Source organism: Maylandia zebra, linkage group LG17, assembly GCF_041146795.1.
Source record: "Maylandia zebra isolate NMK-2024a linkage group LG17, Mzebra_GT3a, whole genome shotgun sequence".
Taxonomy (NCBI): Eukaryota; Metazoa; Chordata; class Actinopteri; order Cichliformes; family Cichlidae; genus Maylandia; species Maylandia zebra.
In genome coordinates this window covers 22,540,797-22,556,619 of record NC_135183.1, presented here as the reverse complement: position 1 = coordinate 22,556,619, position 15,823 = coordinate 22,540,797, and the positions used below count along the sequence as shown (strand labels likewise).

The window sequence follows — 15,823 nt, the reverse complement described above, 5'->3', positions numbered from 1 at the left end:
ACAGTAGGACTGAGGCAGGTCAGAAATGTAATTTAATAAATATTTCAGGCAGTGTGGGACACTTTGGGACCTTTTTAAAGTGAAAAACTGAAGCAGAACGTGATTGCTTTAGAATAGATCTTTATTTGGACAAAAACACAAGCCAAAAATACATAATCAAAAACTACTCAAGGGTGCCAAAACGACTGAACTGTTCTGACAGAGCGGAAAGTGCATCAGTGAGTCCAAGATACGATCAGTGATCAGTTGTATGGGGGAGGCAGCAAAACAGTCCAGTGGAGGATTTCGATGATCACGTGAATTCAGTCCAGTTTTTTGAATACAGAGCAAGAGGCAATACATGAACACAATAATATTATTAAAGAGTAACAAGACAGTAGAACATGGGAAAGTCTTTTCGGTTCTCAGTCAACATGACACGCAGTCTGTTTTAAAAACAGATGTTTAGCATTTTCCCTCTGAGGTTTCCACCTCAGAGTGATCTGCACACATCTTACTGAACATAAATTTTACAAGTTTGAACATCAGCACAATGTTTTCAGTTCACGTAGGCCATGAATTTGTGTGTCTCAAGTTTGAGAAGTGCATCAGAAATGTAGTTTTGCTCCATCTTTTCCCCACTAGGATGGTTTTGGAAGGGTTGTTTGGTGCACGGTCTTTTATTTTGAAAGATTACAGGATGCTCTGTACTGTTGCTACATCTGACTTGCTGTCCTCCTATTTTTGGCAACCTGTGGCATATCTCGTCTTGTGCCAAGGATTCAATCGGAGTTTAATTGAGGGGTCGGCAGAATAATGTCAGCAAACTCTTATTTTTAATTTAAAAAAACCCTTATTAATTAAAATTAAAAGTTTTTTGTTTTGTGTAATCTCTCAAAAACAAACACTCGTCGTTTATCTTGGACATTGTGCTAAATTGGGAAGGGGGATCGTGTTAGAGTTACCATATAAAACCTGGGAGACTGAAATGATCAAATTTTGTTTGCTACCTTCATCACAGGAGGATGTGCAGGGCAACTTGAGAGGGTAATGTGACTGTGGCTTGAACTTGAGTTGATTAATCAGTCGTATAATTCTGATAATTTAAAATTTACTTGCTAAATAATTGTAAGATCTATTTGTTTCGGCCTGTCAGAGGAACCTCTTTTGCTCTGAGAACTTTGCTCTAAACCTGATAAAATTAACCTGAATACATGAACTGTTTACGAAAATCTTAAAGTGGAGCCTTGTTTGCAGTTTAGAGCTTGTATTTGCCGAAGTATTTCAAGTACAACTTTCTGCAGAGCCCCTAGAGTCCCTTAAGGTGCCATTTCCTTATCGTGCGCACAGGATTATTTATTATAAACTCCTACGTGTCTGTAATGAATGCATACAGCTGTAGTATAACGGAGAAAAATCTGCTAAAAAAGTTTTAGTTTGACCTAAGAAAGTTTTACGGTGTTAGGTAGTGGTTTGCAAGATAGGTTCATCCTCCAGTCCAAAGACCAAAGTTTTCAGCTAACGTCAGCACTTGTTTTTACTCAGGGGAAATATTGTAAGGAAAAAAAAAAAAATACTGTCTAGTCTGTTTTCTAGTTTTACGCAGATGGCTCCATTGATTAGATTACTGCTTTGAATAGAAACAAGTTTACTAATTGGTGCAAAATAAAAAAAAGAAAACAAACCCCAAAACAACAACAACTAAAATTGGAGTAGAAACTTCTTGGACAGACTTTTGTATCATTAACTACACAGCAGGTCACATTATTTGTCAAACAACTACAATGAACAAAGGCATTAAAAATAAAGTTGAAATTCCGGTTTAGTTACTCAAAGTACCTGAAGTAAATCTATGCTGGCATCCACCAGTTAAAGAGGGCCTGATCATATAATCCTTATACCATAATATAACTAAAATAAATGGGTTATTTTTAAATTAAACTACCTTACAGTTGTTATGAAGAGTTAGATTAACGGTAAAGACCAGAACTGCTTTTTGTAGCAGCCTGTAAATGTGTTTATTTCTAGTGCTAAGTTTGACATTTTAACATGGGGAATCTATTGGGACTGCCTCACTTTTGAAGCCACCCTCAAGTGGCCATTAGAGGAACTGCAGTTTATGCCACTCACAGTGAGCAAAGTCATATAAGTGAATTTATAGTAAAATTTAAAATGAGTGCATGAGATAGGGGGGGAAAAACAGTCACACCTAATGGGAAAGTAAGGGCTCTGTAGCTTTCTCTGATAAATTCAAGTGTTCAACCATAAATTAAACATTTAGAAGAGTGAGTAGTTGAAAGGAATTAAAGTGATATGTTCAGTGCAAAGTAAGGCTTATATGAAAACAGGGTTTTAATTCATGGCTTGCCTCGTGTAAATCAGTTCTGAATAATCTGGCTCTCTTTCACACCTACTGACAAAATAATTGAAAAGCAGTCCAAACAGACAGTTTAAAAGGTGGGCCTCCTATCTTCCAGCAGCGCCATAATATGACCCCCACCTGATCCCTTCTCCATCCTCATCTTACAAAGAGACTGGCTCAGGAGGCCCGACAACAAGGCAACAACATCAGGAAAGGCTGAATACATCACTCAACGCAGCCTTTCTTCCCCAGCTTCCCCACATCCTTCGCAGTCTTCCTACTTCACTGTCTGCCTGAGTCTGCTGAGCCTCCAGCTGTGGCTGGTAAACATTTGCCGTGGGTCAAATTTATACCTGAGGGGAGGAAAATATCACAGGGTAGAATAATTAATGCTTGTGTGTTAATAGAGCCTGGAAAACTTTACTAGAAAGGTAAAAAAAAAATGTAATTAATTAATTAAAAACTAATTGCTGACTTAAATAGAACTCTTGAGTAACAGGATATTTTTATTTTCAAGGTATTTATCAAGAAATCACAACTCATTACATGAAAAATACTGAAAAGTACACAGTAATTGTGTATTTATACAATAGCCATGATTTAAATAGTTTAGAAAAAAGTGAATGCACGGGATAAACATTTAAATTCCCAAAAGTGTGAGAGAATTTACATATAATTTTATTGATTTAAAAAAAAAAAAAAAAAAAAAAAAAAAAAAAAAAAAAAAAAAAAAAAAAAAAAAAAAAAAAAGAAAGAAAGAAAGAAAGAAAGAAAGAAAAGAAAAGAAAGAAAAGAGAAGATAAAATGCAGATTTTTGCTGAACAGACCTCGGATCGTACACGCCGGGTGTCCGACATGACTGTGCGGAGCAGGACTGCAGCATCATCAGCCGGTGGTTCATCTTCTCCAGGACTTCCTTGTCAATGGTTTTTGCAATGTTGGTCAGCTGGTACGGGTCTGCAGTCACGTTGTAGACTTCTACGAAAACCTACAGAACATAGACATCTGTGAAATATGCTAATGATTCAAAACTGAAGAAACTCAAGGACATGCCATTCTTGATTTGACCACTAGATGCCAGCAAATCAAAGACTTTCAAAACCTGCACACAGCGCTTTTAAACGTGCTATACGAAGCATTTTTCACATGGTAAATCCTCTTTTATCACTAGCGCTGCAACAGATGTTAACTTAAAAGTGAGACATTCCCAACTGTCCCAGTTGCTTGACTGATTTCTATATTAAGGATATGTGCTCACTTTCTTACACAAAAATATAAAAAGGAGCACTTTTGGTTAGTTCAGCTTTATGAACTAACCGTCACCAGATTAATGCAGCACAGCTAAGTTGCACAGCTAATCGTAGCCATCTTGCCTAACATTAGTGCCAACAAAAATAACATTTGAATACAAATGTTAGCTGGCTAGCTTGACAAATTGCTAAAGACTGAAAATCAAAAGCAAATAAATACAATACTATACCTCATTGTCATCAAATTCGCAGTACTGCAGGTTGGAAGAGCGGGCGATGGTGCGCACACAGGCGTAAGTGTTGTTGTAAGAGTCCTCACACACACAGTCTGGGAAACACTCCTATAGAAAAAACGTTTGTTATTGGTGTTTAATTTTTGGTGCCGCTGAAAAACCCCAAAAAACAAAACAACCCACAACAACAACAAAGTTTTACTTCATCCCTGTTTCCATACCGACACTCCGGGACCCAGTAGCGGGCAGGCAGGGTCCGACTTGTTCCTGCCCTCGCCTTCGTACTCCACCAGGATGTCTGTTCTCCAACTGCTGCCGTTCATCTTCCCCTCCTGGTGACACACACAGATATGAACAAGTGTGACTTTAAATTTATTTTGTTACCTAATAATCGTTACTGAGTTTTGTTGATAAGTTGTCATTTACCTCTTATTATATTATTAGTAATGTGTTGATGTGGCAATTGATCAACATTTGATGATGTAAAAATATCTACAAATAAAAGGATTTATTTGTGTACTTGGGTCTGACTAAGCATATTAATATTCAACCGTCTCCTTTACCTTGTATTATAGACAACAAAAGCAGAACACAAGCTTAGTTTTCTCACCATAATTGGCAGAAACGACATGCCGTCCATTTGGGTCTTGTTGACGTTGTACCCGGCGATGTCCAGGATGGTCGGGCCAAGGTCAACGTTCGCTACCAACATCTGGAAAGACAAAAGAAACACTCAACCCAACAAATGTGGCCAGCAAAATGGATGCACCATCTCTAAACACAGATCCTGTGCATCTGTTCAAAGTAGATTTTTTTCCTCTCTTTGCTGCTTTTCCTCTTTTTGGGACCAACAGGAGGGCTCATGCTGCTACACTGAATATAAATCCACTAACAAGATAAAAACAGGATATGCATTTATTTATAACACATAGGTGACTAATATTTACTGCTTTATTACTTTTACTTTATTTAACCAAGAACTAATACCAAAAACATCAATGGCAACAAAGTGTGAAACATCAATTAAAGTCAATGTTTTCTACCAGCAACAAGGATAATAATATTCAGCCAAAACATATGCAGGTAGAAGTAACTGCAAATGTTCTCAAACTTTCTGGATTGTGGGTGGTTCCACTGAGTTTCTGGTGATATGATGTTAATTGTTTCAGTTTTTAGCTCTCAGTTTACACCCCGATGTCCAAAATAAACTAAATATGTGTAAAATGCAAACAAAAACAGAATGCAGTGATCTGTGAGGGAGTTATAGATAACTTAAAGTGAATGGAAACTTAAACACTGGCCTGGATCTTGAAAGAATATAGCATCCGTTTAATTTTTATGATAGTAACGCTTTAAAAAAACCTATACTGGAACCATTTCCTTAAATATGTCAGAGGTTATAAGATTATAATATAGACAGAGAATATGATTTCAACAGTAACTGTATTAATAGAGGATCAGTGAATAATGATAAATACTAAATATTGATTAGAGAGCAAGGGCATCTCATCTTTCGTGTGTGTGTGTGTGTGTGTGTGTGTGTGTGTGTGTACCTGGCTGGTCTGGTTGGGTTTGATATTTGGTCCTCTGACCATGAGAGGAACTCTGATGTCAAACTCATACAGCTGCCTTTTATCCACTGGGAGAGAGAACTGACCTGAAACAGGAACAGAGTCCTTTCATTTTCTTTACTCTGCATCCAAAAAACAAGTCTCACGCACTTCTTATCATCTGAGACGTCACTTTTAGGTTGTGACTGAGATTTGGCCACATTTTCAACAGTACTGACAATTTTAAAGCAGTTTTGTTTCTCATGTTTTAAACCTTTGGAGGTATAAAAGGGTGGGAAACAATTAGCAGTGAGAGCTAACCAAACCCTACCACACTAAAAACCTTGTGAATGTTAAACTATCCTCTGAAAAACTGTAGATGTTGAAATAAAAAACAAAAAGCGCTCGCACAGACATACCTGTGTGATATCCATTATCAGAAGTAAAGAAGATGTAGGTATTGTTCAGTTCACCTCTGACCTCCAACCTCTTCACTATTTTCTCCACCAGGTCGTCCACTGACAGTAACGTTTGCCACCTGTAGGACGAGATAAACCGGGAATGAGTGGTCTGTAAGGGTCTACCTTACAGTATAAAGTGCCTAAGTCGACTGTCGTTGTGATTTGGTGCTGTAGAAATAAAATTGAATTGAACTGAAGCCTCGTAGCTGCATTCTGGATGATTTGCTGACCCTTTGTAGGACTGTTTTCTTGTCATTGGTCGGCTATAGCACAAACTAAGAGGTGTTCTCTGGGCCACTACACCAGGCTCATCGAGGCTGTAAAGCACAATGTGATGGTGGAGTCCAAGCAAAGGATGACAGACTCGGGGATGAAGCAGCTGATTATATTTCATGTCAGAAAAAACTTGGCCAATAAAATATTTACAGTGGAGAAACGTATAAATGGTATTTTTAAATTAATATTGACTCATTTAAGAAAGCTGGTGGCCAGAAAGGAGCTGCACACACACTGCTGCAAAAACAAGCTAAATCTGTGGGAAACTATGTTAAGACCTGAAGGTGAAAAGAAAGGAGGAGAATTAGGAGGATGTGAAAGGTGACAGAAAGCAGTGGTCTGGTAAGGAGCTGAGGAGGATGTTTCAAAAAGGAAATAAGGAAGTGGAGCAAAGAAAGAGGAAGGTGAGGAGGTGAAGCGACTGACCGTCCCCTGAAGGCATCATCCAGAAACCGAATGGAGGAGTTTGACATGGGAGTTTTAGCCTGTCTGATCAACCAGTGTTTGTCCTGAGGGGAGAAATGAAAGTGATCATGATTAGCAAGGTCCTCTTTAGCGTAGAGACTGATGTAACCCAACAGAACTTATTAACAGAGCGCTTTCTTCCATCTTACTTTGGAACCAGCGAAATTCAGCAAGAACTTTAAAAAAAAAAAAAATTCTACCTTCCCGTGGACGTTGAAGTTGGGATCTCGGGGAGCTTTGGTGTTGTTGAAGCGTTTCTGGTACTGAGGTGCTGCTGTCCAGGGGGAGTGGGGGGCCGGCGTGGACACCATCATGAAGAACGGCTGGTAGCTGGTTTTATACTGGAGGAAGTCTAGAGACATGTTGGCCTGAGAACGAGGAAGAGAGTGATCAGAGCCTTTGATCGCTGATCATTTCTGCATGTGACCCTTACATCATTGTACATGGCTGTCTCTCTGTCAGACTGTTGGTCTTACCAACAATATAAAAGAAGTTACCTCTTTTTCTCTGACATTATATTAAGTCAAACATAACAAAAAAAAAAGCGGAGTAGAGCCCTCTCTCTTAAAATCTAGGGGGGGGGTTTCACCCAAAAACCTTTACGGTAATTTATCAAGCAGACATGAATTCTGTCTTTTCTATTTTGTCCCTAAAAATGGAAGTGTGAACCAAAAACTGTCTTTAAAGTAACAAGATAAGGATGCTTTACATTTGTGGCTATATAAATGAAGTAAAGGACGGTGTGCAGTCATATCAAAGGTCTCTCACCAGTAGATCTGTCAGGTAATCTTTGCTGTAGTCGGCTCCGTGCTTCTGAGCCTTCCCATTCACTGATAGTGTGTAGTTGTAGTATTTAGAGTTTTTATCCTGGAAAACACAAACGACACGACTCTGTAAAACACTTCAGGTTTAAAGAGCCACTCGGATCATGTGTAAAGAACTGCAAATTATTACGTAAGCACATGTACCATCCTCTTCATTTCAGATTTCCCAGCCTTAAATCACACAGAATAAAACACCTAGTGGAAGAAATCATTTCCAGGAGTGTATTATATGTATGTATCTATATAATCTTGGTCTAAGAAGCTGAAGTGAATTTTAAGAAGTCAATATAAAAAGCCTGATATTTATTTTTGAACCATGCACGGGGTTAGGGTTAAGAAACCTGGAAACCTTCAGGGTTCAGAAAAAAAGTCCTCTTTCGCACTGACTAAAATTTAATTATTTTTCTTAAAAACAGCACTTACAACTGTTGCTCACAGCTGATCACATGAAGTCACCAATGATCAGAGACGAGCTGCAGTTCATGGAAACATATTGTTAAAAGTTCCCTCAAAGCATAGTGATAGTGACTCTGGTGCAGCGCCAGAAGGATTATTGGCTTAAACTGCCAAAATCATATAAATCGCATGAGTCTCGCTCTTTGTTATGATAAACTTCCAAGTCATGGGACCACGGCTCTAATCTGTGTTTGTTCATCCAGTGACAGTGAAGATAAACCAGTCTGCACGGCAGTCTGGACGTGACCTCTGACTTCTGCAAACCAGTTAGAGACCTTCTGTAAATCCACACAAATCTAACTTTAGCCTTTTTATTAGTCTGTCTCCTTATTTAGCCACATGACTGCCTACATTTCACAGTGGTGTGTGAGGTAGCTTCATATCAGATCTGATTTAATCAGAAATACACATTTTTGCAACATTAAATATGAACTGGGAACTCATGGAAATAATAAAACAAAGAAAAATATGGATAAAAAACAAACAACTTTTGTGTGTCAAGATGGTGATAAAAGTGAGACAGACATTCTGCAACCTCGCTTTAATAAAGAATAACCTAAATACAACCAGCTGAGTCAAGATCTCTATTGCAAAGTCATGGAGATTTAAAAATTACACATAATGCTCAATTTTCTGACCAATTTTCTGATACTGAACTTGTCCTATTTCCCATCAGTAGCAGGGAAAGAACTACATTGGTTGTACTGCGCAGACCATCTGAAGCTGAAGAAGATCATTAACCGCAGAATACAAACTGCACTTTATTTCCTCACTTGAAAGGAAAGAGTAGCAGAGAGTTAATTCGATACGCTCCCATGGTACTACATCTAAAACTCTTATATGTCCTTCTCCCCGGCATTAACAGTTAAGGTTTGCACCTTAGGAATTAAGGGATAAGATGCTTTGTAAATGACTTCTCTTCTGACAGATTTAATCCTAACTTTTCAGGGAAATTCGCAGTAAACATGATGGTTTTAGGATTTAAACAAGCCTTCATTTCCAGGAGCTGAATTTTCCTTTGGAGCAGCATTTAACTCAGATGTTGAACTAAATAAACTCAGTTTGATTGATAGCATCAACAGGCAGACGCCCAAAATGACCACATCATGTGACGATCAATACATCAATCACTGTTCACAGAGACAGACGAGCAGCTTTATCGCAGATGCAGAATTTGCTAATAGAAAACGTAAGACTCCAATCAGCAAAGGCAGCCGAGTCTCTAAACAAGTTCTCAGAAGAAGCAGCGAAGCCACAGACACTTTGGATTGTCTAAGAAAAATGCTGAGGAATAAAAGCAGTAATAGAAGAGCAGACGAACACAAGGCAAAATGATGCTGCAGTGAAACATGACAGCTCAAATTCACGGCTGTTTCTTTACTCTGGAGTTTAACCCTTAGGTTTATAAGACCTCTAAAGACAAAGAGGGCCAAATGTTCCTCAGACCACAGGAATTTGAGTTTCTCAGAAACTTGTGGAGTCAGTCCAACTTGAAATGGTATCGTTTTGAGATTATAGTTGCATGACTGTCTCCGACAATAAGGTAAGCTCTAAAACTGGTCCATGATCTATAAAAGCAAATAATGTGAACATTCAGACTTACCAGCCCGACCCAGTAACTCCAACCTGGAGGAATGTGCTCCACTCCACCAGCTTCTGAGTGCCCATACTGCAAAATAGCATAAATGTTGAGTATGTGCAGTTCTGCATGACGAGATGAAGAGAATTACCCTGCAAAAAAAATAGATGAGCACGACATATAAACGCATATGTTCTTCATGGTTTCCATTTCAGACCTCACCGCCACGTTTCAAAAAGATTTCCACCTTTCAGACAGGATCGATTTGCTCAGCAAAACAGTATTTAAACAAAATTTAAGTGTAAAAGTTTAATTTTTTGTTGAAATACATTTTGTTGAAAATCATTTATTTATTTGAAACATAAATGACATCACAGCTGATTTCCATGTAGAGACATTTGCAAGATTTTTAGTTATCTTCCAAATTCCCTGCGAGCCACACTGTGTGACATTGATCTACCTGATGTATGCGACTGTACAATGACGTGAATCATGCCGTGTTTATTCTGCAGGACTCGACCTGCTCAATCCAGTTTGAAAATGTTCTTTCATTTTCTGGTACATAAATGCTCAAAGACAGAGTGAAAAGGAGAAGTAGCAAAACAGGCCCAAGTGGCTTTTTTGGTGACACTTTAAACGTCCTAACAAACAGGACGTTCTGGTTCTCTATTTGACCATCTGTTAATCACAAGGGGAGATGTAACCTTCACCCTCAGATGATAGATCACATGACTGCACATCTAATGACAGTCTCCTGAACAATGCAGTAAAGATGCCTCACTTTTATGCATCTCTGACACATGCATACGATTTAAAACTTCAATATATTTTATTTGAAATTACAATATAATGATATTTATGTACAAAGTTTACCTACTCAGAGAGAGGTATACTAGAAAAAGAGGCAACAAATCTGGTTCATACAGGAAAAATTAAATAAAATATAATGCAAGTAATTTTAGATATTGGATAACCCAAGTTATTTTATAGAAAAGAAAAACACATAATTATATTTTAAGTAAACTTAAGTAGTGCATAACTAATTTTACAGGACAAGAGAAATGACACTGTACGTTTCCACATTTTAAGTACTGTAAACAACTGTAATTAGCTAATTTTCTGGAAATGTAGTGGTTAAAAACAAACAAAAAAAAGAATATTCTGTGTTTTTCAATTCCATTTAATTACAGGGGAATTACACCAACAAATTATTTTTTAGCTCCTTCATTCTTCAGATAACAGCGCAGTACAAGAACAAAGGGGGACAACCTCTTACTAAAGGCAAGTCACCGATTCTGGCAAAAAAAGAGACACTCACCTGGTTGAGATATTTCCCAGCAAAGAATGTCTGGTAGCCAGCGGAGGCCTTCAGTAAGGCGGGGAAGGTGTGCGGCTCCTCGCTCTTCTGCCAGGCTTTGCTGCTACAGTTTCCATCCAAGGTGTTGTTGATGACGTGGTGGTTGTGGGGGTATTTCCCCGTCAAGATGCTGGCACGACTGGGGCAGCAGAGCGGGCTGGCAACAAACTGAGGGAAAAAGACGCGAGACGAAACTGAAAGGATTTTCTTTAATTATATTTGACTTGTGATTCTCTACATGCAGCTTTTATGTAAAGTCATTTTAGATAATGCTACAAAATAATGTACAGACGCAAAGCAGGGCTAAAACGATACACTTAATAGTCCCTGAAAGCTGTATATAAAAGATGTACAAAATGTTGGGTCTGAAAAGTAAAGCTAGCGCAAAATGTCTTAAAATGTCGTTCTTTCTAATGGCCAGCAGGGGGCGACTCCTCTGATTGCAAAAAGAAGTTATATAGAAGTGGGCGAGAATTTTTTTTCCCTACTTGATTAATTTATTACCTTAAACACTTTCTCAATAAATTTATGGTCCCAGTTGGTCAAGTCAAGTCTCACTTTATATTCATATGGTTATTTGAAATTTTATGGTCCTATTTAGTGTCCAAAAGAACCATAAAACAGGGTTTACTTTAGGGTTAAGCTACCTTGTGATTAGGAGCTTGCTGCATTAGCATGTAGCATATCTGTTTTTTTTTTGTTTTTTAAAACCTGGTCCTTCCTGCATTTGTGCCGTGAAGCTACGATCTCAGGTTTCAAAAGATTTCACAAATCAAATGGGTGATATTACAGTAGCTAAGTCCATCTTTGATATACAGTCTATGCTGATGACAAGAGGAACATGTAGGCAGTAGGGCTGGGCGATATATCGAGTTTTTTTTTAAAATATAGATATATTTTCATACGAGATATAAGATGTGACAATATCGTTTATATCGATATAGTCTATGTTACGTTATAATTATACTTGTGGAGCCGCAGGTTTGCCTCTCTCTCGTCCACTTTTGTCTCTACGCAACGTTACTCGGCCTCGCCTCTCCTTCACTGAACACAACTCCGCCTCCCCCATAGCTTCACCTGCAGGCAATGACAAGATGAAAGCGGAAAATCTCCGTTAGCGAGTTACCGTGCGTGGGGCTGGACGGCGTCAACGTGCTAACGAGCTAACCGCGCTAACGACATGCAGCCCGGAGGGGCTGCACGGCCTAAAATCCTTTCATTTTCTCATAAATCGACAGTGCGCCTTATGTATGAATTCTGGTTGTGCTTACTGACCGCGAACCGATTTTATGTGGTACACAGCGCTCAGCAATCTGTCAAAAAATGTTTTAATATGACTTTGCTAAGCTACGGAGCTGCACCGCTTGATAGATTGTCGGAGGATTACGGCTACCGAGGAGGAGCCTCGCGGAGTGATACGTACTGTGTGTGTATAAGGACCACAAATGGCACCTGTTCAGAGACGTGGTGCAGCTGTGAAATCTGTCTTTGTTATTATGCTCAGCGTCTATTAGTTTACATTTTGACTGCACAATTGTGAGCTTTTTGTTATGCACAAAAACAACATTGTTTTCTTTTATTTATGGACCATGATTATTTAATAAATGCTGATAATTTATTTTTGAGTAATTTCTTCATGTACATCTACGCTGTATGTAAATAAAAGTGCCCGTGTGACATCTGGGACACAGTGTGACTAAGAACTCTCTTTTTGTTCTTAACTTATGGCTTTAAAAAAAAAAAAAATCAAAAAAAAAATCGAGATATATATCTTATATCGCCATCCAGCTAAAAAATATCGAGATATGAATTTTGGGTCATATCACCCAGCCCTAGTAGGCAGGCTATACTTACTGCGTTTGTGAAGGTCATCCCTGCGTCACCAATGAGTTTTTTCGTCTTGTTCAGTGGATTCTGAAAGGAAAACACATTTTATATTTATTTATTTATTTATATGCGCTGACATTAATTAAATTACCTGCACTTAAACTCTTTGTTTGCTTTTTGGCCATCAGCAATAACAGGATGTAGTTTTTGTCCTATTGAGAAGGCCGCTGTCATAGAAACGGCTTTTTTTTTTTTTTTTAGACCAGCAAATATTTGATCTATTTGAAACAGTGCTTTCAGAGGGTGAAATGCTATAATAAATAACACAAAGTTTAGTTCAGCATTGGAACAGCAACACTGGAAAAGTAAGTAAACGTACATTCATCACATCTTCCCATTTATGAAATTATAATCAAGGATTTCAGATTAAATGCCGATGACTGGATCTCTCTTAGGGTTTAAAAAACACTTGTTATCAAAGGATTAAAAAAATTTTTTCGAAACAATTTGAAGAAATGCTTCAGCTCTAACACTAAATCCTCAAAAAGTGCTGTCAGAAAACTGACAAAGTCTCCAAGAAGCCCAAAGCAGACTTGTGCATGTACATTGGGGATTGGCTCAGAAGGAGAAATTGAGGTTTATGACATGATTAATTAACTGAAATGCTTTAGGACTATATAAAACAGGAAGTACTTCAATTAAAACCACCAAAATCTGTCAAAAGTGTCAGCAAACTGATGTCTGAGACTGGTGGACAATCAAGAAAAACACCCATATGATCTGTGCTAAACTGGGCAATCAGCATTACCTCATGATCCCAATGACAGAGTCTTTTCAACTGCAAAGTATTTTATCCATTGTTGTACTATTCACCTTTATCTGTAGATCCTGTTTGAAAGCAGACCACATGTTTGCTTGTGCAAAGATGTCAATAACACCAAAGGTTTCCATGTGGTGCCCTCACTTTTTCACATGACTGTGGTCTCAGACAGAGCAGAGATTACACACCTCTGGAAAAACACTGAGCATTTTGTGCACTAATCAGCACAAAATAAATGGATTAACATACTGTGGCTCTGTAATATAACTGCTGCTACAACTGAAGGTGAATTCGTGTAATACTAGGTTCAGATACTCAGAACTGAAAAATTTGTACCAAAACAGCACAAAATAATCTAAAGTTGGACTCTTTACTCAAACTAAAGACAAAAATAAGGCTCAGCATGTGTTATGATTTTTTATTTTATACATAAATTTAGCATCATGTTTAAATTAAGCTGTTCTTTAGGTAATGGCAATATCTATCAGTAGCTTTATATTAGATGTGGCTTGAAAGTCACCAGTGTGATGTAAATTTGATCAAAGTCAAGCATCAACATGTAGTCAGGAGTTTTTGGACACACACAGGTTAAGAGTAGAAATAAAGGCACATGATCTGCAACAACTCCTGACCTTCATTGATGATGTAACAACATTTAACCTGCGAAACACAGCAGTTTAATGTTTTTGGATGGCATATCTACAAGCTATCAGTCTGAGTACATGTGGGTTTGAATCAGCAGATGAAACGAGAAATAAGAAAACCTACAAGTTTTTTTTTGTATGTATCAGCAGTTTTTGTTTTGATTATTGTCTCACATCAGTTACTTTCCGCAGTGACTTTACAGAGTTATGTTTTACTCTTTTAAACAGCAGTGTCCATTAAACAGCATAAAGACCAGGAGTGGGTCAAAAAAATATGAACATTGTAGTGAAATCATTAATCACACTAATTTCTGAATAAAAAGATTTTCCGTTCTTGGTGTGATAGTGATGCCAGATTTACCATGGAGGGGTAAAAATGATCGGAAAGTGTCTTTAAATCAGTTGGTTTAATTTAAAGATGGGAAAATAATGTTGTTGCCGAGGTTTTGTGCCTTTCCCATCTGTAAACTGTAATGCACGTCACATGATCACAGGTCTATTTTGCCTTTTTTTAAAGACATCTTGGGCTATTCATTACCTGTTTGTAAACAAATCTCTCATGAAATGAAAGTAAATGTAACCTAAAATAATGGCTTATGTTCTACACATTTTTAAGAGGGGTGTGAACCTGGCATGATCTTAAAATTTGGCAGTTATTTCTTTCGCACTCTTACCTGCAGAGGTGAATCTAAAGAAGGGCACCGCATTTACCGCACCTGGTCTCCATGACATTTATTTTAAAACTTTAAGTTGCTAACTAATCTAGCTCTATACTGCTAATTTAATTATTTTAGCATCGTTTTTGGGCCAGTAAAAGCCTGATTTAATGGGCCTGGAAGCCCAGTGGGGAGAAATGAAAGCTGGTCAGTTAAAATCATTTTATACCTTCTGTAAGCATAACACTTCTTTCTTTTTAAATATGTGTATAAATGTGCATGTAATAGTTTAACGGGCCTAGCCCACTTGAGATCAGATCGTGCTGTTTGACAGACCAGATTTAAAGTGTTTACTTTGGGATTATTGTAATTATTATGCATTACCATTACTGTCAGACTGGCTATTATAGCACAAACAACTCATTTACGTAGACCCAGTCTTTATAAACATAACATCCTCTGGCTGGCTAAAAACATTTCTTCTAGATTTGTTTTTTAAATTATAATAAAAACATTGGTGGTGATGGATTGACAAGCCTGCTGACTCTGTCGGATGCTTGCATGATGTTTGCTGTCAGGAATGTTAGCTGTCAGCTTTATCCGATCTGGTTTAATGTCATTAAAAAAAAAGACAATGTCATGACTCTCAGATAAGCTCCTACTGACCAGACCCCCGATAGCGACGTCCAGGTCGTCGGTGAGGATCAGAACGATGTTAGGTCTCCGGGAAGAGCTGGCCCCGCTGCTCCCGCTTAGGTGGCTCCACAAAGTGACGCAGATCAGGAGAAAGCTGAACATCTTCGGCCCGGAGCAGCGAAAAGAGCCCATTTTCTTCATCCAGCTACAAACTTCTGAAGCAGAGTGTCTCTACCATCCACGTTGCGCCTTATAACAGCGTGAAATGGAGAGGCCGCTCCTCCGTGACGGCAAAAACACAGGCACGAGCTCAACCCTGACTCAACGCTTCCCTGTTTGCTGGCCACGTGGTGTACGGAAGCCCGCATCATTTGATTTGTAGGCGTGTACCAGTGACTGTCAGTGGCGTATACCCGCCCCTCATGACTACAGCTTTTATTTTATGCTT

The 15,823-nt window shown here is 38.3% G+C and overlaps 1 protein-coding gene across 1 annotated transcript; it reads right to left on the bottom strand.

Moving 5' to 3' along the window:
- Positions 1 to 103: 103 nt before the first annotated feature.
- Positions 104 to 15,738, bottom strand: gnsa (glucosamine (N-acetyl)-6-sulfatase a). Its single transcript, XM_014410986.4, has 14 exons — positions 15,406 to 15,738; positions 12,647 to 12,706; positions 10,754 to 10,960; positions 9,460 to 9,525; positions 7,345 to 7,443; positions 6,777 to 6,944; positions 6,538 to 6,620; positions 5,794 to 5,912; positions 5,378 to 5,481; positions 4,435 to 4,536; positions 4,046 to 4,156; positions 3,822 to 3,932; positions 3,169 to 3,329; positions 104 to 2,694 (listed from the first exon to the last, which is right to left on the bottom strand). The coding sequence occupies exons 1-14, from the start codon at positions 15,574 to 15,576 to the stop codon at positions 2,619 to 2,621; spliced, it is 1,638 nt and encodes a 545-aa protein (XP_014266472.1). The 5' UTR covers positions 15,577 to 15,738; the 3' UTR covers positions 104 to 2,618.
- Positions 15,739 to 15,823: the final 85 nt, after the last annotated feature.

Bases quoted from the DNA above. Each gene is read 5' to 3' on its own strand.
- gnsa (XM_014410986.4), bottom strand. From the start codon at position 15,576: ATGAAGAAAATGGGCTCTTTTCGCTGCTCCGGGCCGAAGATGTTCAGC. The intron at 7,444-9,459 runs GTAAGTCTGAAT...TGTGTTTTCCAG, and splicing joins GGAGTTACTGGGTCGGGCTG to GATAAAAACTCTAAATACTA. The intron at 4,537-5,377 runs GTACACACACAC...TTGTCTTTCCAG, and splicing joins AACCCAACCAGACCAGCCAG to ATGTTGGTAGCGAACGTTGA.